General features: G+C 47.5%; 2 protein-coding genes across 4 annotated transcripts in view; one reads left to right on the forward strand and one right to left on the reverse strand.

Moving 5' to 3' along the window:
* The window catches only part of RPL12 (ribosomal protein L12), a 4,520-nt gene extending 4,277 nt beyond the window's left edge, over positions 1-243 (reverse strand). The window contains exon 1 of the mRNA XM_019540533.1: positions 126-243. Within this exon, the coding sequence (XP_019396078.1) occupies positions 126-162 (37 nt within the window). The 5' untranslated portion in view covers positions 163-243. The remainder of the gene's footprint in view (positions 1-125) is intronic.
* A 225-nt stretch (positions 244-468) lies between these two features.
* LRSAM1 (leucine rich repeat and sterile alpha motif containing 1) overlaps positions 469-23,712 on the forward strand; it is a 57,431-nt gene continuing 34,187 nt past the window's right edge. Inside the window, exons 1-11 of one of the 3 annotated variants that reach the window (XM_019540529.1) lie at positions 469-583; positions 9,174-9,358; positions 10,943-10,999; positions 11,658-11,702; positions 12,124-12,201; positions 12,888-12,956; positions 16,368-16,452; positions 19,421-19,542; positions 20,161-20,251; positions 22,410-22,540; positions 23,618-23,647. In XM_019540529.1, the coding sequence (XP_019396074.1) occupies positions 9,287-9,358; positions 10,943-10,999; positions 11,658-11,702; positions 12,124-12,201; positions 12,888-12,956; positions 16,368-16,452; positions 19,421-19,542; positions 20,161-20,251; positions 22,410-22,540; positions 23,618-23,647 (780 nt within the window). In that variant the 5' untranslated portion in view covers positions 469-583; positions 9,174-9,286. The remainder of the gene's footprint in view (positions 584-9,173; positions 9,359-10,942; positions 11,000-11,657; positions 11,703-12,123; positions 12,202-12,887; positions 12,957-16,367; positions 16,453-19,420; positions 19,543-20,160; positions 20,252-22,409; positions 22,541-23,617; positions 23,648-23,712) is intronic. The other 2 variants (XM_019540528.1, XM_019540530.1) reach the window with 2 other exon arrangements.

Below are 23,712 nucleotides of genomic sequence, written 5' to 3' on the forward strand. Positions count from 1 at the left end.
CTAACATGACAGCTAACAGCAACGTGACCACGGCTCCTCCGGCAAGGACGGCCGGGGAGGCCCGGCCCAAGGCGGTTCCGAGCGCACCCCGCCAGCCGCAAAGCTCGGCGCTCTCCCCTACGCACCGACTTTGATCTCGTTGGGGTCGAACTTGGGCGGCATTGCGGCGCGCGGCGCAGATGGGGCTGGATGCGCGGCCTCGGCGTCAGCAACGTCCCCGCGCGGCGAAGGAGCACGGAAGAGACCGAACGCACTGCCCCCTCGCGAGATATAGTGGGTGAAATCTCGCGAGATGAGCCCCTGTGGGCCGCCATGTTGCTTGCGGGCAAAAGCCCATCAGGAAGGCGTGGCTCCCATGTTGGGTGTGGGCAAGAGCCCCATCAGGAAGGCGTGGCTTCCATGTTGGGTGTGGGCCTGGTCCAGCTGGGGACGGGTAGACCTGGCTCTACCTCCCCAGTTGCCTCACGCTCCCAGGAGCGCGCTGGCTGGGGAGGGAGACGCTCTGGTCAGTCTCTGTGGTGCGGCGGTCACGTGGCGGGCGGGGTGGGGCGCTCAGGAGCCCGTGGTGCCGGTGACAGCGGCGGTGAGTCCAGAGCTACCGGGGGAGGGTCGCGGAGCCGAGGCCGCAGCCGCGGCGTTAGCCGTGGCGGGGCACGCTGCCTTCATGCGGGTCCCGCGGGCAGCCCGCTGCCGCCCGCGCTGTGCCAGGGGAGGTGGTGTGGGCGCTGCCCGGGCTCGCGGGGAGGCGGAGGCCAGTTCTAGTTCTCCAGGGCACCGTTGGCAGTAGGAAAGCAGGGTCCAGGGAGATCAAGGCCTGTCAAAGCAGGAATTGGGGGGTCAGCGTGGCTTGCCTCGTGTGGGAAGTATTCAGGAGCTGGGCAGACAAGGGTCTTCGGGTAAATGGGATCTCTTTTATGACACCAGCTAAATAGTTGGAACAATTTTTCTTAGCAAGCGTTCAGATTTAAAATCCATTGTGGGGCCATAAATCCCATACCAATGTTTCATCCTTGGTTTGTAGTGTCATAGTATCATAGTGCTTAGGGTTGGAAGAGATCTAAACAGATTATCAGGTCTGACCCTCTGCCCTGGGGCAGGAACGGGTGCCGGGATCATATCACCCCAGCCAAATATCTGTCCAGCCTCCTCTTGAAGACCCCCCAGGGTAGGAGAGCACCACCTCCCTTGGGAGTCCATTCCAGAGCCTGGCAGCCCTAACTGTACAGTAATGTCTCCTGATGTCCAGCCTGAACCTTCTCTCTAACAATTTGTGGCCGTCTTCCTAGTAGCCCCAGGTGGTGCCAGGGGGAACAGAGCCTCCCCCAATTCTTGCTGGTCCCCCCTGGTGAGTTTGTAAACAGCCACCAGATGCCCTCTCAGCCTTCTCTTGTGGCGGCTGAATAGATTCAGGCCCTTTACCCTCTCTTCATACAGCCTGCCCCACTGCCCCTGGACCATGTGAGTGGCCCTCCTCTGGACCCTCTCCAAGTTGTTCACATCCCCCCTGAAGTGCGGTGCCCAGAACTGGACACAGTACTCCAGCTGCGGCCTGACCAGTGCCGCATAGAGGGGGAGGATCACCTCCTTGGACCTGCTAGAGATGCATCTGTGGATGCACGACAAGGTGCGGTTAGCCTTCCTGACTACTTCCTTGCATTGGCAGATCATGTCCATCCTGGAGTCAACTATGACTCCAAGATCCCTTTCTGCCACCAAGATCCTTTTCCGTGGACAAGAAGGGTGTTCCCCAGCCTATAGGTGTGTTGCTGGTTCCTTCTCCCTAGATACAGCACCTTGCACTTGTCTGCATTGAATTCCATCCTATTCTCATCTGCCCACCCCTGTAACCTGTCTAGATCTAACTTGATTCTGTCCCTCCCCTCCAGCGTGCCCACCTGGTCCCACAACTTGGTCCAGCCAACTCGTGAAGTTTTATTCCCAAGTTCATGTTTGGAAGTGAGTGGGCAGACTTCTTTTGAGCGCAAGGACAGTGGCAACCGCGCAGTTGTTCATGGTCGCGTCTTTTTCTAAAACCCAGTCTGCATAAACACCCCCAGACCAGCAGATTGATATCACCCTTTTTCTCTTTCTGACCATCTCGCGGTCCTTGGCCAGGTTTCCACTTTGACGAAACTTGCAGCTGTTTGCTCAGCTTTAACTGGTCTGTGACTTGTTAGTGCCCTTGGTTGCTATGGAAGTTGTACAGTCCTGCATGAAGTAGCTCCTCTGCAGGCTTTGTGACCCCCATGCCATGGCAACTTCTCACCTTTCCAGTTGGATCTCTACCGAAGTCATGGACCTTCTCACCCTGGGGAGAAGAGGCAAAAGTTGCAGGAGCCAGGAGTCAGTCCAAAGAGCACAAGTGACATGAGGCATAGCTCGACCCTACAGGTCTGTCTCACAGGACATCCCTGCAGCACAATCCTTCTTCTGCCCCTGGATTCTTGACCTCAGAGGTGTGACTACATAGAGTGAAGCAGTTTCAAGACAGGTGTTTCCTGATGTAGCATCTCTTCTTGCTGTCTGTCATGGCGTAGGACCCTAGGAGTGGCCGTGATCTCTCTTAACGCCCCCTACTGTGCCAAGTTCGAGATAAAGCACCCTTGCTCTCGCCCACCACATCTTTGATGTTATGTATTTTATAAGGGAGGCTGCCTTTTGTCCCCCTGGACACGGTGCTCTGATTTATCCTGGCCCCTGTTCTGTATTGATTGACTTGGTGCACCCCAGCCTTATGGGCTATGCATGGCTCCAACCACCCCTGTACTATGCCTCAAGTCTCGCAGATGTCCCGGACATCGTTTCGTTGATTTTCTTTCCAGGCCCTTCTCTGGCGCTCCCGGGCTTGTCACGCCACCCACGCCCCTCACTGGCGCTCCCGGGCTTGTCACGCCACCCACGCCCCTCACTGGCGCTCCCGGGCTTGTCACAAGCTCCCTGCTCTGGTGCTTCTCACACGTGCCTGCGCTGGGGCTTCTCGCAATTGGGGCTCAGGCAGCCGTAGCTGTGCCTGGCCCCCAAATCCCCTCCTCGGGTCTGAAAGCAAGTGCCCACTCTGGGGCTTCTTGCACGTGCCTGCTCTGGGGCTTCTCGCAACTGGGGCTCAGGTGGCTGTAGCCATGCCTGGCCCCCAAATCCCCTCCTCAGGTCTTAAATTTCCTGTGGGGCTCCAGCAGCCTCGGCCTTACCTGGCCCCCCAATCCTCTGTGCCCCTTCTCAAGGCTGGGGTCAGTGCACCCCTGAATATTGTGCCCCCACACTACTGTGGAGCCCCTATGAGGCCTCCGCCAACCCCTTAGAGCCTCACCCGGTCCTCTGGTTTTATAAAACTACAAACAGAAAACTCAAGCTCCTGGGCTACAACATAAAATCTAAGCCATCTGGCTAACCATCATTCAAATCCCTACCAGGGCTTTCTCCACCCAGTATCCTTGAACAGAAGCAGCTCAGGCCATCAGGCTGCTTACTCCAGCAGAGCTCCTTCTCCCTTGGCAGCTAGCAGAGAACTGCTCCCTGACCTCAGCCTGGATTATATATATAGGTCAGGCCCTGCCCCCTTCCGGTCAGCTGACCAACTGCAGTTGCCCGGGCAATCGGCACCTGTACCTCCTTGTAGCCGCAGAGCACTGAAGTGCCCTGCAACATAGTCATTCTCCGTGTCCTCATCTATGTTCTTACTGTTCTCTAGGTCGCAGTGGAGGCAGGAAGGAGGAAGCTGTAACTGCTGTTGCTCCAGCTATTTAAGTTTGGTAGATTGGTGGGTGACTTGCAAAGCTGTGGGATTCTGGGTGGCATCCAAGCAAACTGCAGCATGTTCCTGACCTATGGCAGCATGGCATTCAGAGATGTCTCATGTATGACAGTCTTTTATGAGTTTGAAAAAGGTGCTGTCTATTTGAAGAGAGCCCAGTCTCATTGGGAAGAGAAGGAGGCCTCATGGGACTTTTAGCATATGTCTGTACCACTTCCATGGGATTCTTGAGAGTGCCACTGAGAAGTACATCCTGCCCCTGTGTTCCTGCATATTTCCATGCACCAAATCTGGAAATAAGGCAGTAAAGATGCCCTGGCAGCACCCTTAGCCATCACTCTCATGCCTGCTGGAGACAAGAGTGGCAGTAGAGGGCACCCCAGCGGACATCCTCGCCAGCTCATTTTTACTTGGTACATGTGGGGTAGGAGGGCACAACATATATCTCAGCAACTCCCTTGAGTGTGCTGTCAAAGAATATATAGACATACCCCTGGAGTTTGAACCCAGAAGCCGCTTTCTGCCATGTACCATGAGGACAGTGGCTGGGTTGTGAGAGCTTTGCAAATGCGCATGGGAGGCACCTCCAGAATGCTGACCACATGCTTCCCACGTGTAATGGTATCCATTTGAATGCATTTACACTGAAGAGATGACATCAAAACTTTTCTATCAGAGGACTGTACTTTAGTGTCAATGCCTTGGTGTGGATAAGCCATTGTGAAAGGGCTCCTTTCTGCCCTTGGAATGGATTTCCATACATCCAGGGTAGTTGTAGCTTTAAATATGAATGATTTCACCTAGTGGTTATAGACATGTTTCAAAATGTAGTGACACATTTATATGCATCTAGTATTGAGCTGGCAGTAATGATCTTCCTTTGCATGCCTATAGCACATGAACTTAGGTGCATGATAAATGGATTTTATCCCATGGCTGTGCAATTTACAAGTGGATAGTTCTGGGATCTAAATGATGTCTTTAAAATGACACGTGCATATACACAAGCTTTGTTCAGGAAACATTACTACCATTGTACAGTCTAGCTCTCAGTAGTTGGAAAAAAAACCAACCTTGATTCAGGTTTGTGCATATGCATTACACAGTCTTAAATGATATCATTGCTATTTTTCTCTCTTGTGTACACTGGCTTTTAGCTACTCTTCCTATCTAAGCTCAGTTTGCCTCTGCTGTCTTCCTGCTTTGGTCCCTTTGCCCAGCCAGTCCCAGTTCTCTTCCTATACCCATCTTGAACTAGTTTCTAGACACTGATATCTTGACTAGTTAATCGCAGTCAGTTGTCTTCTCTGCCTCTAGATCCTTGTACTGTCTGTAATCTGTCCTCCACAGAGGTTCCAGCCTCTTTCCACCCAACTCCAGTCTCACTCTCACCAGACTCCCTACCCCAGTCCATTTACTTTCTTCCTGGTCCTGCTTTATTTTTCCATCTTCATTTAGTTCAAGCAGCTTCCTACTCCACTCTGCCTGGGTGACAGCAGGGAGATTATTGAGTGCCAGCAGGGAGATTATTGAAGGGACAAAGGAAACAAGCTCCTTACTCCAGTATCTTGCACCTTGTTCCACTAGTGCCCAAAGTAGCTGCTATGGGGCAAGTCTGGCATGGCTCTGGTAGTCCTGGGTGGAGCGTGTTCCTTCACCCTGTGGGAATGGAACGTGTACAGTGTGGTCATGTGTTGGACACCTACAAAGGAGATATAGGAGTTGTGAGAGACTGGAGGCTGTTCAGTATACACAGACTACAGAGTTTTCAGGATTTGGGGTTTTGTTCTGTTTTTTCAAAGGCCTGTAGCTTTGCCGAATTTGAGTGGATTTTCACAGCACTAGCTTGGAAGCCAGTCCTTATGAGATTTCAAGTCCCTGTTCCAAACCAAGCAGATCATAGAGCATTTAAAAGAAAAGAGTCACCAAAATTTGATAATAAACAACTTATTTTTTTAACCTCCTTCTCCCAAATGTCTGAACTATTTTGGTTGACACAAAAATGGTTAGACTAAAGCACCCAGAATTAAATATTTCAGCTTGTATGCTTAAAGTTTGCCAAACTTATAAGCAGCCAAAGAGCATAGGGTTGCAATAGGAAGTGCCAGGAAGCTTTAATAGGAGATGGCACTATCAGCCCTGTCTATAATAAAATGATGATATATCTTCCATTCATGCAGGTACATAGCATGTAGTAAAAAATAATATGCATGTGATGCATTCAATTTATCACATGCTCGAGTCATGAATGGGGTGCCCATAACTCGCATCTGTTGGTTGAATCACTGAGCAACTTGAGTAGTGTCTGAGTGCCATTAAAAAGAAAAAAACAACTTGCTGGACAACCTTTGGAATTTCCCCTTCCATAGTGTGCTGCAATGAAGTACAGGGTGAGCAAACTTTTTTTGTCTTGGACCATTGGCATATTTAAGGGCCAACATCGTATGTCTGAGTGGGGATAGAAACAGGTGCTTCATACCATTGGAAAGGCAAAATTATATGCTTTCCCTTAGGATCCCCACTACATATTTGTACCCCAAGGAAGACTGCAATAGCAGACTGAAATTCCCATACTGTTATGTAAAGAAAAGTGTTGTTAATTTTTTAGAGGTCTTTAAAATGTAGTATTTTTAACATTCCTCCCATACTACAGCCATATACAGCTGGTCCCTGTTATCTAGGGGAGCTTGTCTTTGAAGGTGGAATGAGATGAAAATTTTACCAATTTTGAAGCCAAAAGTTTTACAAACGTTTCCAAAACGTGTGATGTGTTTAGGATAAAATGCAGTGTTGTAATGGACATGCACTTCTCAAGGACTTCTGATTGTGAGTCCAGTTGCAACAAACATCTGCCAGTAAACCTTTATATTGATCCAGTGCCACTGAGTTGTGGGTGTGTGTAAATTTTCATCTAGTGTTACATGCCATAAAGCTGTAAGGGGCCACACAGATGGCCAGATCATTGCACTGGCTAACTGCATTTTGTGCTCTCTGTCCTTGTTTCTTCTGGGTTGTACAATTGTAAGGTGGTGTTGAAAGAATTAAAGCCTCCTCGTATTTAATACATTTAATTTCATAACAAGTTTGTTCTTTCATATATTTATAATGTGGGTGGGTCCCTGATGATCCCATTATTCTAATATAAAAGTCTAAGTCTGTCTGTCTGTCTGTAATGCTTTATTCACGCTCTGATTGTCTGACAAGCAGATTGGCTGAAGCTGAGCCAGGGGAAAAACCAGCCCGCAGTGGCAGTGGGGGGGGCAGTGGGCCTGGCCTTGCATGGCCCAGCCCAGCCCAGCTGCGGAGGGGGAGGAGCGAGCCACCTGCCCCCATCAGGCCTGGAACCACTCCTCCCCCACCCCTGCTGCTCTGCGTTGGCCTGGGCCCGCTGCTGCCCCCGCACTGCCACGGTGGCTTGGCTTCTCCCCACCCTTGGGCCCAGTCCTCAACTGCATCGGGCCAGGGGCACTCCTCCCTTTCCCCTGCCGCTGCAGCAGGACCAGGGGTTGGCCAGGGCTTTGTCCCTGCCCACTGCCTCTTCTCCCCCCCCCCCCCCCCAAGTCATTCTTGACAAGCAGTTGACTAGTTAGGACAATAAATGCTATATACATTGATAATAACACTGCATCTCTAATGTGTACTCCCATTCGTAGCTCATCTGAGAGCATTTGTTTAGACTTAGCTGTTTTGTATCCCAGAATGTCTTGGAAATAACATTCCCTGTCTCAAATACGGGTAACATTCGAAGTGCAGTAGCAAATTATAATACTGTTGTGAGTTCAGGACTTATTTCCAAGGTTTGGGGTGGTTCTAAGGTACTAACATCTCTCTCCATTCCTCTGCTATTGTTGCATGAATGCAGTATTGCTTTTATGATTAATATTTAATACAGGAATACCAGATGTGTCTCATAGTGTCTATACATCACTGAAACAAGGTCATCCTTCTATTTAGAATGGCAGTAAATTCTGAAAAATCTGCACAAAATGCTCCATCTTGAGCTTAGAAGCCTTTTTTGCAGGGAGCTGCAGTTTGACATTTAGATTTAGTCTCTCTACAAGGCTTCTGCTTTAACTACAAGATGTAGACAGAGCTGTGCTGACAGAAGGGGTTTTTCTGCTATCAGAGTTACGTCAGCTCCCCTGAATAGCCAAAATCTTCCTACTGTTGGCGGAGCTGCAGCCATACCAGGAGTTTTGACAGCAGAGTTGCATTGGGTATGGGGTGTAATCTCTTCATGCTCCCAGCTGATGTACTTATGCCAGCAGGACTTTTTACTGTGAACAAGGCTTCAGTCCCTGCAACTCTGGGCTGAGCAAAATGCAGCCTGGGGGCCAGATGTGACCTGCCAGGCCGCCCCGCAAAATTAAGAAAATTAATATTTATCTGCCCCTGGCTGCCTGTCATGTGGCGCTCAATGGTTTGCCAAAACTTAGTAAGTGGCCGTCTGCCCAAAATAATTGCCAGCCCCTGCTGTAGCTTCTTGTAGTAGTGTATGACTAAGGCAGCAGCACCAGCAGTCAGTTTCAGTAGATTTGGGTTCTTGTGATTCAGTTTGCTGGTAATATCTATTATTAAATTATTGAAAACATAAGTTATACTTTCTTTAAGACCATTAACTGAGAATGGGCTTTAAACTGCAAGCAACTGAAGCGAAATATCTCCATGCACTGAGTAATTAATACTGGGGAGAAAAAATCAACTTAGATTTTGTCTGAAAAGCAAATGTGTAAACAGGGCTTTTAGACACAAGGCAAAAATTGGATTTAAAAGTTTAAAATAGTCCCTTGTACTAGCAGAAACAGTGCCAAGGGGCAAAAAAAATTCCCTATTGGACAATCCCTGTGTTTGCATGGAGTCCTGCTTCCTTCATTGAAACATAAAACAAAAATCGGAGGGGAAGTCCTGTATCATGAAGGTGTATCACAGGTCTCTTGCCTCTTCCTGGAAGGCTCATCTACAGCCTCACTCTGGTGGTTGAAGCCTTATAAATTCCAATCTAACTTTATTCATGGTGGGTTTATACCTACTTGTTCTTGTGCCAACATTTTGTTCCAGCTCAAATAGTCCTCCTTCCTTTTTGGTTTACCTTCCTTATTTGTTTTGAGGCAGCAGTCATATCCCCTCCCTGCCTTTTTTTGGGTTGAGAGACTAGACAAGTCAAGCTCTCTTAGTTTCCTCTCCATTCTCCTGATTGTCGTCCTTTGACCCTGTTCTAGTTTCTTTTCTCTTAAACGTGAGGTGATCAGAAGCCTATGCAATATTCCAGGTTTCACTAATGCCTTGAACAGTGGCTTTAGTACTCCTGCAGTGAGGCTGTCTGTGGGTGCCAGAGCAGGTCTGCATGGCTCATCTTGCAGAACTGAGGCCTAAATAAAGACGACGGCAGCAACGATGATTTTCTCCTCTCAACTTACTCGAGTGCTTTTCTCTCAGTCTAGGCTCCCAGTCAGATGTCTGTTCCATACCCCCTCCGCCTTGGTTTACACTGATCTCTTTCTGCTACTGAGACAGAGCTGCAGTGAAAAGTGAAAGATGCCACTCTTCTTCCGTAAAAAGAAGCCTAGTGATGATGCCCGGAAGCGCCTTGAATACCAAATGTGCCTGGTAAGCTTGGCAGCCATGTTTTTTTTTTTTTGTCTTCTAAAGCCAATCTTTTGCATAAAAATGCTTCTAGTAACAACATCCAATATCATTTTCATTGCTAGGGTTTAATGTAGTAGGAATGATGACTAGGGAGCCACACACATCATTGCACCTAAAGGTCAACTTCCTTGCATTCTTCCATATACCCCAAGCTCCTTGTGTGCTAACATTTTCTACCTCATTCCCTTCTCTCATCCGTCCTCCTCCCCTTAAGGTAGGATCCCCAAGCTCCTTCCTTATCCAGGTTCCTGTGCATGTCTTCATTTCCCTCTTGCCCCCAAAACCAGGGTTTCTTACTGTGTTGCTCCTTCCTCCACCATTTTTACTTCTTTTCTGTCTTTATGTCTGGAAGATGTCATTGAAGGTGTCAGCATGTTAAACTCGACTGGGTGGATAACCTTATTTCATCTCTGGTTATTGTTATGCTGAATGGTGTTAGCTGTTGTCATCAACTAATTATTTGATAACAGAGGGGCTTGAAGCTAAAACTGGGTATCCGCCTGTCCACCATTTCCCCCTTGTGACTTTCCAATTTTCTCCCCAAATCAATATAGTTCTGCCCATTGATTTATAGAATATTCCCTAAAATTTTGGAATTAATTGGATGCAGCATTTAAAGTTAACCTGTTGCATTCAACCAGAGAAATGCCATCCAGTTGTGTGGGAAGCCAATCATAAATCACAGTTGAAGCATCTACCTCCACTGCAGTTTAGCCAGAATTGCGGGGGGGTGAGTTGTTATGGCTATATTGAATGTCAGTGAAACGGTGCTGCATAATATTACCTTATTAAATTAAAAGTCTCTTTATAATTTATTAACTTTCCTCCTATTCACCAGCTGTACAGAGTCACCCTAGGCACCAAGATAAGCTATGCTCTTTCCACTCTGACCCCTGACAGGGTCCTTACTATACCAAGTTACACTGTCACTGGGAATGTAACCTCATCACATTTAGGTATAGCAAGTATTTTGCAGCTACTGCAGACTTAAATACTGTACAGTGTTTTATTTGAGAAAGGAATGAACCTCAGCTTTTTTCTGTTCTGGTTCTAGATGACTAATGCAAGTAAAACAAACTCAATTATTTTTGTTCCTATAGGCAGCAAATCTAATTCTGAATACAGAAAGGAAGTAGATCTGTTGGGTTAGAGGTGGTATTTGTACAGTCGCCCCTGTAGAGTGCCACTCTGCATTGTGCATGACGCCTCTCTCAAATTCTAGAGAACCAACCATCTTTGTATTTTCTGTTAATTAAAAGGAACCTGTTCTTAATGCAGAACTTCGCTTAGGAACACAATGTTTTTATTTTGGCGTATTTGTTCTTGATTGCATGACCTATGCTGGACTTATGACTATGGAATAATTTTACTGCTTATGTTTTCCATGGCTTGAGGAGCTATAGCAGACAGCTCTAATTATATTTTCTAAGGAGAGGTCAGCAGGGCAGTTAAGCCAACAAGAACAAGACTGTTCATGTGTTTTATTATTCTAACAATGCAGTCCCATTTTTCTCTCTTTTTTTTCCCCTCTCTATCTCTTTCTAGGCAAAAGAAGCTGGTGCTGATGACATTCTTGATATATCAAAGTGTGAACTCCCAGAGGTGTGTTCCTTATGTGACTTGCAACATTAGTTGACCCGTTTGTTAATTGGATGAGTTTAGTTATTTTATCCTAAGTCACTTCTCTATTAAGAACAACAAGACAAAGTTAAAATAAAAGCTGTCCTTTTTCACACAGTACCATGTTGCAATAATGTGCTCTGGATTGGTATAGGCTAGAACTCTGCTGTAACATCACCTTTCTGTTTATCTCCTATATACAGGTGCCAACTTACATAAAAACCTTTCTCACTCAGCTCCCTACAGAGTGTGTACCAGGATTATGACAAAATATTATTATGCTGTTCTGCATAATAATTCATTTAAAATGTATGTTGGCTTCCAAGATATCAGCACACTGGACATTAAAGTATTGAAGGCCTGGACTTCTGCCCAGGCTTCAGAGTCTGTTCTCCATTACCCGGAAGTCTCTATAATTCTACTGAGAATCATTGTAAATTGTCTAAGATTCAGAGCAGTGCAGTGAGGTGCTGGTACCTAGGACCAACTACTGACTAATGCCAGAGGCCAGCCATTTGGGTTTTTAATAAGAGCCAATTGTTCAGTTCTATTGATGTGTGGTTTTGAAAGATAATGCCATGTTGCAATGTGTGTTAATATTTTTATTATGTACTGAGCTATTTTTGTATTTCGTTTTTAGATTCCTTATGGGGCTTTTGCAACATGTAAGGTCTTGCAGAAAAAGGTATTATTACTTCAAATATTATGATAGCATTTGAAGTGCCTGCATATGGATGCTTTCAAGAACTGTGAAATCTCTCTCTCATAATGAACGTGTCCAATTGTGCAATATTGTATATTGAGGGACATGCAAGAATCCTTCTTGTACACTTTCAGGAATCAACTTACTCCACGAAGCATGAGATATGATACATTCATTCTTAGTCTGCATAACCACATGTGATTATTGGTAGAAAAAAATTATCCAAATCCCCTATTTCAATCCAGTCATACTACTGAATCCAGCCTCCCCTAAAGAATTATTTAATATTTAATTTAATCAGGTTTGAACCCTTTCTAGAGAACAAAATTAAATCGAAAAGAATGTGCGTGTTTGAACCTGTGATGTATTCTGTGACCTTACGCCAATCACTTTTTCTCCTCAGGTGCTGATTGTTCATACAAATAACCTAACGTCTCTGGTTCCAAAGTCTTGCAGCATTCAGAGTCTCATAACTGTGAAGGTAACCTGTGACCCTGCAGCCAGGAGTCCACACTTTTTGTTCTGCACACGTTCTGGGTTAAAATGCAGTCATCCAAGACTCTCTCTCCAGTTTCACTGACTTTTGAAACTGGAGATTGGCAGTGCAAACCCTTTCTCAGTGAGGTTACAAGTTCACTTTCACTTTAGTGTTAAGAAGTCTTTACCATCTGTTGGCTTGTGAATAATTTAGGTGAAATGAGAACCCCAGGAATTAATTGTCCTTCTTGCCATTTGCGTCCCTCAGCTTGTGGTCAGTTTTGACTAAAGAGGCCATGGGGATGGACTCTCTTCTGTCCTGCAGTGGTTGACCTTCTATATCCTAATGGAAGTATAGTGATGGGTTGGATAGATAATATTGCACTGCTATTACTTTACCTGTTCAGTGGGTATAAAGAGACTTTCATAACCAAGGTTCTCAGCCCTGCTCCATTTGCCAACACAATTGTGAATCTGTTTATTTACAGAGGCTGGCATTTTCCAGAACCCTTCAAGAATATGGTATCTAGCTCCCATCAAAAGTCAGGATATGGGCACCTGACATATGCAGGCCCTTTGGAAAGTTCTAACCTGGGAGAAACCTTCACTGCTGTCCAGTTCATCTGCTCTCATGCTTGAAATGTGATGCTCCTTCACAAGCTGAGCTGATGATGGAATCTTCTTTCCCAGGTTTTAGATCTCCATGACAACCAGTTGACATCACTTCCTGCTGATATTGGTCAACTGACATTTCTCCAGGTAAAGTCTGTACAGTGTGAGTCTGGATTGTAGGACACTGTGAATATTGTTGTTTAGTGCTATCAAATAGTTAACCAGGATAGTAAATGATAGGCCTCACTGTACCAGTTCCTTTTCATGCACTTGATTTTCACTACAATTATCTTAGCTGTTGGAGAACAATGTTACTATGAGGTAAAGCAGGCACATAGCATCATTTTGTACCTGTTTAATCCAGTGTAGCAGGGACTGGCCTTCAGACTGCCTGGGACAAGTTCTAGCAATGTAGATACATCATAATAGCAAGCACGTGCCATAAGCAGACAAGGGCTAAAATTCCCAGTCCTTTTGCTTCTTTAAAATACCCTGGTTCTGCAGTATCTATAGATACAGTAGTGTGGATGGTCACAGTCCCGATGTGGCAAGTACGTCTCTTTTGGTGTTCTCTTTCTAGTGCAGGGGTGGGCAAAATAGAATATTAAATTATTAAATATTAAAATTTATCTGTCCTTGGAGTCAAAGATAACAGGAACCAAGGGCAGTAGGAGCTGGAGAGCAGGGCGTGGGGGCTGCACGCTGCCCCCAACCTGTACCAGAGAGCTGGGGGGACATGGAGTGAGCGGGTGCAAGAGCAGAGCCTGCACCCGTGTCCCAGTTCACCCGACAGGAGCTCTGTGGAGCTGGGCTAGCTCTCCCCTGTCCCTGCTGGTGCATCCCAGCCCGGCTCCACAGACCCCTGCCAGCCTGCGCCCTGCTCTGGGCCCCACTGGTGCTGGCCTTGGGACATTGGTCCCAAGACATTGAAACATTGGACCCAAGATGGTGACCAGCAGGCAGGGTACCTGTCAAGGGGCGGGGCTACCCATGTGGCCCCTGACAGCTTGCCACAACTTGGTAAGTGGCCCTCAACCCGAAATAATTGCCTGCCCCTGCTCTGGTGGAGGAAGAGAGCAAGTATCCTTCCGTTTTCACAGTGTGCCCTTGCCCTAAAAGATGTTGGTATTCACTGAAATTTGTAGCTCCAGGAAGTTAGCAGGCATTCTGTGACAAGATCCCTTTTGAGAACAAGAAGCTTGTCTCCTTGAAAAATAAGGAAAAACATTAAAAAAATTCAAGACTGCATACATTGTATGGGAAATAAAAGGATCTAGGGACATTGCGCAGCCCTATGAGAAACCTGCCTTCAGTGAGGCTGAGGTCCCCTTTTTATAAACCATTGTACAGGAAGCATGTAGCCTCTGAGGGACCAACTGCCTGCTCTGCTGGAGTCACGTGCTGTGTCCTTTGTGTGATTCTCTGGTGATGGAGTCAGGGATCATATTGCAGGAAGGAGCAGATCTCTATCAGCATCTGCCAGCAAAAGGGGGATTGTATTTTACCTTATACTTCAACTGAGAGCCCAGATAGTCTTCTCCACTAAACATGGAGATTTCTGTCAGTCTCAGATGAGAATGGATGGTTGCAGTGCCTCTTGAAGACTAGGCTAACTTGTAACTAAAGTAACCGGGAAAATTAGGGGTGCACCAATAGAGATTTTGGGGGCTGATACCAATAGCCGATTTTTAAGAAGGCATATCGGCCAATACCAATCTAACTTCCAATACAGCTGTGAGCAGTTGGTAAGTCTGGTGTGGTGGAAGAGGATGGGGGAGGGAAAGGGCATTGGGGGTGTAGATCAACATCCCTTGCAGTGAGGGAGAGAGTGAGGCTGGTGTAGACGCTGCCCAGACAGGGCAAGGCAGGTACGAGACAGAGCTGCCGCTCATCTGGGGGTGGGGGGGGCAGCTCCCACCACTGCATTCACCCTGAGAAGGCATGGGGGATGGGGGGGTGCACCCTCTAGATCTGTGCAGGGCAAGCTGCAGCTGCAGGCTGCAGCTGGGGCCGTGCCAGGCCCTTGGCACTGGCTGGGCTTGGGGCAGGCAGCAGCAGCACTGGGAAGGGGGTTATGAGGGCAGCTGCAGCCACCCCAAATTTTGCCATAGCTCCCCCTCCCAGCGCCACCGCCTCCACCCACCCAGCACAGCCCCAGCTCTTCCCTGCGCATGGGGAGAGGTGGGGGTTGAACTGGTGGCAGCACTTGGAGGGGGCTATGGTGGGGGCTACAGTGAAATTTGGGCTGGTTGCAGCCCCCTTCCTTGTAGCCCCCTCCCAGTGCTGCTGCTGCTGCCTGCCCAGAGCCCAGCCTCTGCCAAGAAGAGCCTGGCGCAGCCCCACCTCCAGTCCACAGCTGCAGCCCTCCCCTCCTGCCCCACCAAATCCGGGGCCACATGCCCCACCTCCCCCCATGCCCACCCAGGGTGCGCACAGTGGTGGGAACTGCCCTTCCCCTGAAGGAGCCGCGGCTCCATCCCGTACCAGTGCTTGCCCCAGCCCCACTTCTCCCTCACGGCAGGGAGCATTGAGCTGTGCCCCTCCCCCCCTTTCCTTCTCCCTGCCCCCTTCCCTCCTCCCTCCCCTTCCACCACACCAGACTTACCAGCTGCTCTCCAAGCTGCCAGACTGTGCTCCTCACTACCTGTGTGCTGCAGTGCAGCTGTGTGCATGCACGGGCGTTTATCAGACAAATTATTGGCTGCATCGGGCCAGTTTCTAATACAGCCAATTTTCTTTATATTGGTGCTGATCCGATATTGGACCAATGTATTGGTGCACCTCTAAGGAAACTAGTGGTAAAAGATCAGTTCTTTTGGAAGTTTCTGGCTGATCTGAATTTCTCCTCTGCCTGTTATATGATTCACAGTAAGATGCTAGACAAAGCATGAATAAACCAAGTCTTGAATAAACCAGCAGCGTTGGCAAATACTGGTAGTTTTGCTGAATTAAATACAATAAGCACCTGAACAGTCCAAGCCAGCTATAGCTGTTATAGGTTAATTTGTCCTCAGCCTGTGGTTCAGTATAATGCTCTTCTGAATACATCTATAACAGCTCCACAAAGGGTACTGCTTCATCACACCCAACTGATTATAGCTTGTTGGCTGTGCCTCATGTACATCTTCAGTGCTAGGACATTACTCATTAGCCAGCTTGCTTTTCTGCATGAAGGCAGATGGGCATTATGCAATGACAAAAGGCGTTTTTCCTGTGCTGTAAGTAGATTCAGTGCCTTGGTCTTCTCTCACCAGTAAACTGGGATCCCCATTGCTTCGGTTGGCCAAACTGGGTCTAGCTTGTGACATGCAGCGCCGCAGGTTCTCATTCAGCAGAACTGTGCTGTTAGAGACTGCTAGTAGAAAAATCCTTTCATTGCGAGTCAGTGGGAATAGAATGACTAGGAAGTGGCCCTTTCCAAGAGCATTGTTGCCTGAACAACAGTTGCCTGAACTTATTTCCAGACTGTCCTCAGAGGCTTGTAGATGCTCCTAGCACAGCACAGGCAGGCAGACTTTCATCCTGAATCACTAAATATCTTCTCTCTTAATATCCTAGGTCCTAAATATTGAAAGGAATCTCCTAAAATCTCTTCCAGAGTCTATAGGGGACCTTGCCCAACTCCAGACACTCAATGTGAAAGGTATGGCAAAATGGAGGGGGCCCATGCATGGTGATCTTGAGAGCTCAGGAGCTTGAAGGTCACTCCTACATTGCATGCAATTTATATATTTAAAAAAATATTTTTGCAACCTTACTTGCTCTGGTTGCTTCCTCATTAAACATTAGTACAACCTGTTGCTTGTCCCAGTTCTTCAGCAATTAAAAACAATCACCCTGTGCTCAGATTTTTTTCCCCAGTTACAGGAAGAGAGATGGGCACATTAGGTCTCCACAGTCTGCAGATAAGTCATGGGCTGCATTTTGGGTGCTGTGACTTAGAAGGGATGCCACCCTTTAAAACTCCCAGGTAGAGGGGAGAAGAGTCAAGCCAGTCTGGGTCTTCGGAGGGATGTAGATCCAGATGACAAAGGCACCCTTGATTTGCTTTTGGTGACTTTGCCTCTACAGATGCTATTAGGCACATGCCATACGAGGAAAGCTGACTGGCATTGGGTAGGAGTGCAGGCTGTGCCTGGGGTCTGTGTGATCAGCAGGAAGGGGTCTTTGTTTCATATGTTATCTGTCACCTCAACCAATCACTTCCTGGATGTTATGGTCTTCTTGTTTACGTGCAACTCCTACTAACACTTAGTTTTTGTTTAATGAGCTTTGTGTGGGACAGTTCTCAAATGTAGGCATAAGGGTGTTCTACACTAAGAGTGGGTCTTGGGAGAGCATCGGGCAAATCTTAGCTTGGATAGTCAACACAGCAAAAACATTCACTGACTCTCTTAAATATTTGAGGGCTGGGATGTACGCGTGCACACACACTCTTATAACTTGATCTCCAATTATATTTCTGTTTACTGAAGCAGGCACTGGAAAAGCACTAGCCTGGTTCAGTTTCCTGATAGGCAGTAGAAAGGGCCAAGAAGCAGCAAAATTGACAGGCCTGCTTTAAACTGAGTGCCTCAGGTTTTTGTTTAAATGTGATAGTGCCGTTTGTGGAGAGTTCTTTGGGTGGGGAAGAGCTAGATGCTTTGGCAAGAGATGATTCAACATAGCAAGAGAAGTGAGGGGCTATAATTTTAGAAAGCACTTGGGGAAACTTGTTCCATGACATTGTGTATAGCAGTAAGATAATAAGGGTTTGGCAACAGTGTTTGAGTCAGTCGGGTGTCTAACAGGTAAATTGTGCTAGCTGACCTACAGAGTAGTCCCACCAGAGCACAGGGCTCAAATAAGTGTACCAAAATAACCCTCTTAGGACTGTGTCCACAGAATAAAGGTCACAATTATAACTCTTCTTTGGGAAGTTTAGGCATTCCTCAAAGGAGGCTTCAATAAAAGGGATAGATGCTGATAGCAAAGCAGCTGGAGGGCATGGGGGGTTGAACTACTGTTTGAGTGGGAGTTCAGTTCACCCCTGTGTGTAGCTGAAGCCCTGGCCTCTTTTCCTTCATTCCACAATCCAGTAGTAAATGCCCTTCCCCCTTCTATCCAGTGTCAGATCTTTATAGTGGAGGGTAGGGTGCTTAGGGGCTGTATAGCCCTTTTGGACTTGGTCTGTGCTCTCTATGAAATGGTCATCTCAGCTGAGAAGGGGTGTGTGAAAAAGACCCTGTGAGAGGGCCCCACTGGAGTCTGTGTCGCCCTCTCTAATAGGGACCGCTCTTGGTAAGACAAAAGTAACTCACCCGGTGTGGACGTGCGGACACGTCGGTCTCGCCTGCCATGACTTGCTGTTAATCCTTATCTGTCCAGTTGGTCTGGGCCGTACAGTCCGAGAATGAGACTCTTCTCTTCGTTAGGGTCCCTGGACCCTGAGGGCTCCTCCACCCCTACACCCTCACCCGATCCACCGTTATTAACTGTCAGACCGCTCCGGTCATTCACTTGTGGTGGCCCCGAACAGTACACCAACGAAGCGGAGTAACGTCAATGAAGAAATACCAAAAAAAACTAACCATGGCCAAGAGCACTTCTTTAGTGTACCGCCCGCTTCAAGTCTTGTCCTCAGTCTCAGTGCCCCTTCTCCCCCCTTGGCCATGGGGCGGGGAAGATCCCTTTTGGTTACCCCCTGCGACGGGCTGCTCCGCCCGTGCAGTCGAATGAAAGAGAAAGAAGAATGCCTGTCACTCCCATACCACGGGGCGGACACCTCTGCCCCCGGCCCTTACGAAACTCCTGCTGCTCCCTGCGACGTTCTGCCGTCTTCAGCCCTGCTTGGCCCGCTGCTCGGAGCTCTGACCCCTTCGATGGGGCCCCGCTTACCCCAGAAGGTCCAGCCGTCCTTCCAAGCGGCCCGGAGCCGCCGGAGATCCCTTGCACCAGCGTCGCCTCTGGCCCTTGCCGCTTCTGGATCCACCCGCCTCTCGAGCCGCTCTGGTGCTCCTCTTATGTTGGTCCGGGTTGCTCCAGCACCTCCCACTTCCGGGTCTCTGTAAGGTTTAAGTTCCCGTTGCTCGCTGCAAACCGGAGCGTACGGGCGGCGCTGGGTCGTGCCGGCTTGGGGTTCTCCCAAGCCCACTATCTGCTTCACTCCCTTACAGGGGGTTTCACATATGCAGAACTTCTCAGCATACTGCAGAGCTTAGGAAGGAACTAGTCTCTGAGCTGCAGATGTGTTTTGGGGATCAGACCTGAACACCCTGTTAATTTCAGTAAGCTCAGGTACATAGTGCAGCATTAGTCACAATAGATTTTGCGCAGTTTAATACATAGAGGCTGAAGCATGAGCCTCCATGAATGCACAAGAGGGATTCTTGCAAGTCATTCCTGTGCCCAAAATGTATTCCAGCCCATGCAGAGAGTTGACTGCCCCTCACATATAATGCCTATCGTGCGGCTGAAGTGATTCTTTTATGCAGATGAGTACAAGATCAGGTCAAGGGGTAGTAGATGATAAGCAGCTGGCAGTGAATGCTGGCTTTTGGTGCTCCAGTTGTAGAGATCATTGGAGACTTGCTGTGGGTGGGGAAAGTCCTAAATTTCTCCCTTCCCCCCAGGCAATAAGCTGAAGGAACTGCCTACCACTCTGGGAGGCTTGCGCAGCCTGCGCACACTTGATGTCAGTGAGAACCATCTGCAAGAGCTTCCACCGGTTCTGGCTCACATCCGCACGCTGGAGGTATGTGCTCAGCTGCCCTGTCCATGTCTGCCTTTTGCAGGCTGGGATATGTCCTGCATGCGGGTCTGTTTCCCCACAAAAGGAGTTTATTGCTGGTCATGCTAATTAAATTAGCTTGGAGAATGGATTGGGATGCATGGGTTTGGGTTGGGTGTGAGTTGTGTCACCAGGTGATGCCCCCCCACACTGTGTCTGCTGTAGGCACTAAGTGCATATCCAGGGGATAAGGTCATGGAGCCTCTGCAGAGGGGCTAGTGAGTTCTGCTATCAGAGAAGAGCTATTGGCTGTGTTTCTTCTCCTTGTAGGTAGTGAGTATTTATTTTTAACTGTTTTGGGGTTCAGTTGCATACAAATCCCTCATATATTCCACTCAGTGTCCCTCCTGCTTCATGAAACACAGGGAAAGAGCTAGCAGTGGGTTTGCTAGAAGGTGAACCTGCTAGTGCAGCAACATTCTGCAGATCAGTTTTGGGATGAGGTTAAGTACTGCAGTTAAACTTCCAGAGTAACCCTGCCCTTTCTGCTGCCTTGGCCCCCTCCTGTGAGCCAGCTGGATTCTGACAGCTTTGTTAGATTGTAAATGGAAACTGGAGTTCTGCATGTTCTCTGTTTTGGAGACGCTGACCCTGGATGCTTCATCCATGACATATCCACCAGCTGATGTTTGCAGTGCTGGCACAGAGTCTATCCAGCAGTTCCTGTGCAGAGGTAAGCAAGGGGGAAAGCCCTTGGGGAGCAATGAATTTGCAAGGCTTTGAGTGAGTGCTGTGCTGTGTACCTGGAGATCACTGCCAGCCACAACTCATCCTGTGTACTGTCTGTAAAGGGCAGATGCTCCAAAGGTGACTTTAGGAGACCTCTCTGGTATGTCAGGCAGTTCCATTGGCATTTTGCCTGTGTGAGAGAGAAGTTAGGCATCAGGTAAGCCACAGATTAGTTTTCTCATTAGTAAAGTAAGGATAATGATGGTGCTCCCTTTCCCTAGTGGGAGCGATGAGCAGAATGTTGTCTGTGAAATCCATTTCTGAAGGGTTAGGCACCCCCAGCAGGTCCAATGCTGTCCAATGGCAAGCACAGGGTTGTTAAATTTAAGATTAAGCAGGTTAGATAAAAAAGTGGTGCTCAAACTTCTAGCCCCATGAGCCAGATAACTGGCTTGGGGCCAATCGGGCTGGATCCTGCAGGTGGGGTCAGTCTGCAAGCTGGATCTAGTGTGGGGTCAGTCCATAGGTATGATCCAGCAAGGAGTGATCCTGTGCACTAATTCTGGCTGCAGAGAGACCCTGCATGCTGGCACAGTCAGGTACGCAGGACCACGTTGCCTGGCTCTCAGGGCTACCCGCAGGCTGAATGACACATCCCTGTGAGTTGGATTTGGCCCACAGGCTGGAGGATGTGCATCAAGCTGAGACAGATGGACATGCCCCAGCAGACTTTCAATTTAAATCTCACTTTGACACAAAAAGGTGAGAGTCAGAACATGAATACAGAAAGAAATCTGCCCCCCTGCTCAGCTGTTTACAGTTCTATTGATTTTAGTCTGACTACAGCACTATAATGGAACAGTTTATCCTCATATCATCTTTGCAAAATTCCCAGCTGGTTTTAAAATGGGGCTTGATCAGCTTGTGAAGAGCTTTGTATGATGTGGCTGTCTGTAGTACTAGATACCAGACTCAGCAATCTAAGAGGCCTCTGCCAGTTCTGTGCATCTCATTTTCTTTTTCCCCAGGAGAGGGAGAATACTAAGGCTCCTCCTGGTTTACCAAATTCACTCCCTCCCCACTCTAAGCCATACACTACAGCAACCATCTTCCTGGCAGAGAATGAAACCATAGCTGCTCCAAGCTGACTCAAGTGGCCAGTTAACTCCTCTGGGCACTTTGTCAAGGAAAAGAATGGGAGACCATGATCAACAGCAAGTTTTCCCTCACAGCAGCTTGTCAGGCCAGCCTTAACTAGTACAGTAGTTCTCAGCCAGGAAACCCAGAGATCCTAGGACAGTTGTTCTCAACCTTTTTGGACTCAAGGCACCTCTCGATGGTCTTGATAGTCTTGAGGGACTTTTATAGACTTGAGGCACCTTCAGAAAAGGTCTGCACTCTTAGTTTTCACTCATTTTTGATTATGGAAAAATAATAGAGCAATTCAGCTGTTGCAAAGAACTCAGAAAGACCACAACAGATCAGAATGCTTTAGTTCTATGGATTCCCATTTGAAATTTTTGAGTTTATCTTGTGCATCATGTTTGCACACCTAACAGTGCTAAAATTATGTGACAGTGTTGAAAGGATCTCAAGGCACCGCAAGGCAGGATTGGGTAGTTGACTGGTCAAATAAAGTTCGGTCAATTGACCAGTCAAGTCTTGGTCAAAATTAGTAAAAAAATTGCCAACAGGTCCAAATAATACACAGAAAAAGCACATTTTTCCATTAAAAAATGTGTCAAAAAACCATAAAAACTCATGTTTCTTTCAAGAAAACTCTAAAAAAAGGTAGTGTTTTTTTTTGTAAAATTGCTAAAATCTTAGCCTGGTCAAAAGTTATGCAGTCAATTGACTGGCTTGCCAACCCTGCCACAGCACCCTGATTGAGAATCATTATCCTAGGAAGTGTGAGAACATATGCAGATCAGGGCAGACTTAGGCTTTTGCTTTCCTTGTCTGGCTACTCCTGTGCTCTCACTGCCTGGCCCCTCTGCAAGGAGTTAAGCATTGTAATAATTTTTTTAGATGGGGCACCGTTCAATTCACAAAAGTTACAGAGTGGTGCCTTGAACCTAAAGAGGTTGAGAACCACTGCCCATGTGCCATGCAGCCAACTAGCTCCAAATGATGACTGATTTGTTTTGTCTAATGCCTTCTAGAGTCTGGAATCAAATACAGTCCTCCCTCCCAGTATCTACTTCCTGTTCTGGAGAGTGATGGAGGAGAAACTTCTGTGGACGGGGTCGATTGGACTACATGTAAATACGTGGAAGAAGAGGGCAAATGGCAGGTGAGGATCACAGCCATATATGGAGCTTCGTCAGAACACTTTGTGCTTGTCTGCCATCTTCCATCTGTGGATCTCAAAGCTTTTAGGTCATTAACCCTCACAGCATCTTCCCTGTGAGGTATGTTAGTGTCCTCCCTACACCCATTTGGCTAAAGAGTCACTTGGTCACTGAATGAATCAGTAACAGTCAGAAAGAATCCAGGAATCCCAGTGGCCAGTCTCTTCCTCTTGCTGCCTGTCACCCTTCCCCACCCACAAGCTAGCTGCATAGAGCACATGAAACATTCACAGTGGCACTTTCCTGAGCTAATTTTAGATCCATACCTTGAAAACAATATAGCAGGATAGATGGAAGGCTGGACAGTGGGGTGGAGTATGACTAGAGTGCATGGCACAGCATTGCAACACGATGGGATTCTGGGAGGGTCAGTGCTGTGGAAGAGTTGTCTTTCCAGTTCCAAAGTATAGGGTGGGGAGTCTTTCAGTTCCATTCAGGAAATGAGTCAGAGCTGGTACATCTCAGCTCCACATAGTGAATTTTTTATGGTCATGCAACATAGCAAATGCAGATGATGTTCTATGAAGAAGCCCTTCTTCTCCCCTAAGTTAAACTTTCTGTTCTTCACTTGGCTTGTACCGGGGGTGGCCAATCTATGGCATAGGTACCACAAGTGATGTGAGCAGCCTTTCTGTCTGGTATTCAGCAGACTGAGGAGGGGACAGGCTGCACAGTGGAAGATGAGAGATAATGAGAAGCAGAAAAGAGAACAGATTGGGCAAGGTGCAGAAAGCAGAGCAGCAGATGAACCAGGGGAAGGGGACTGGAGTTGTAATTGAGCACGATGTAGGGCTAATCTGTGGCATGCTTGCCTAAAGGTTGGCTGCCACTGACATATATTGTACATAGCAGCATGCCCACCTGCTTATTTGCCAATATACTAAATTGATCTTGATTCACAGCTCTGTAATAGGTTGTCAGACAGCTTAGGGTGAGAGCACAAAATGGTCTGATACTAGCTAGAGAAGATTGCTCCCACAACACGTGCCTTTCTGCTAATGATATAATTTCCTTTTCAGAACAAATTCTTGGATTATGAGAAGCGGAAGGTAAGAAGGAATCCCTGCAAAATCTTGCTCTGTGGAGTTCTGAATGTAGCCAGTTCTGCTTTTTT

This window comes from Crocodylus porosus, unplaced genomic scaffold (assembly GCF_001723895.1).
Source record: "Crocodylus porosus isolate Cpor-Errol unplaced genomic scaffold, CroPor_comp1, whole genome shotgun sequence".
Taxonomy (NCBI): domain Eukaryota; kingdom Metazoa; phylum Chordata; order Crocodylia; family Crocodylidae; genus Crocodylus; species Crocodylus porosus.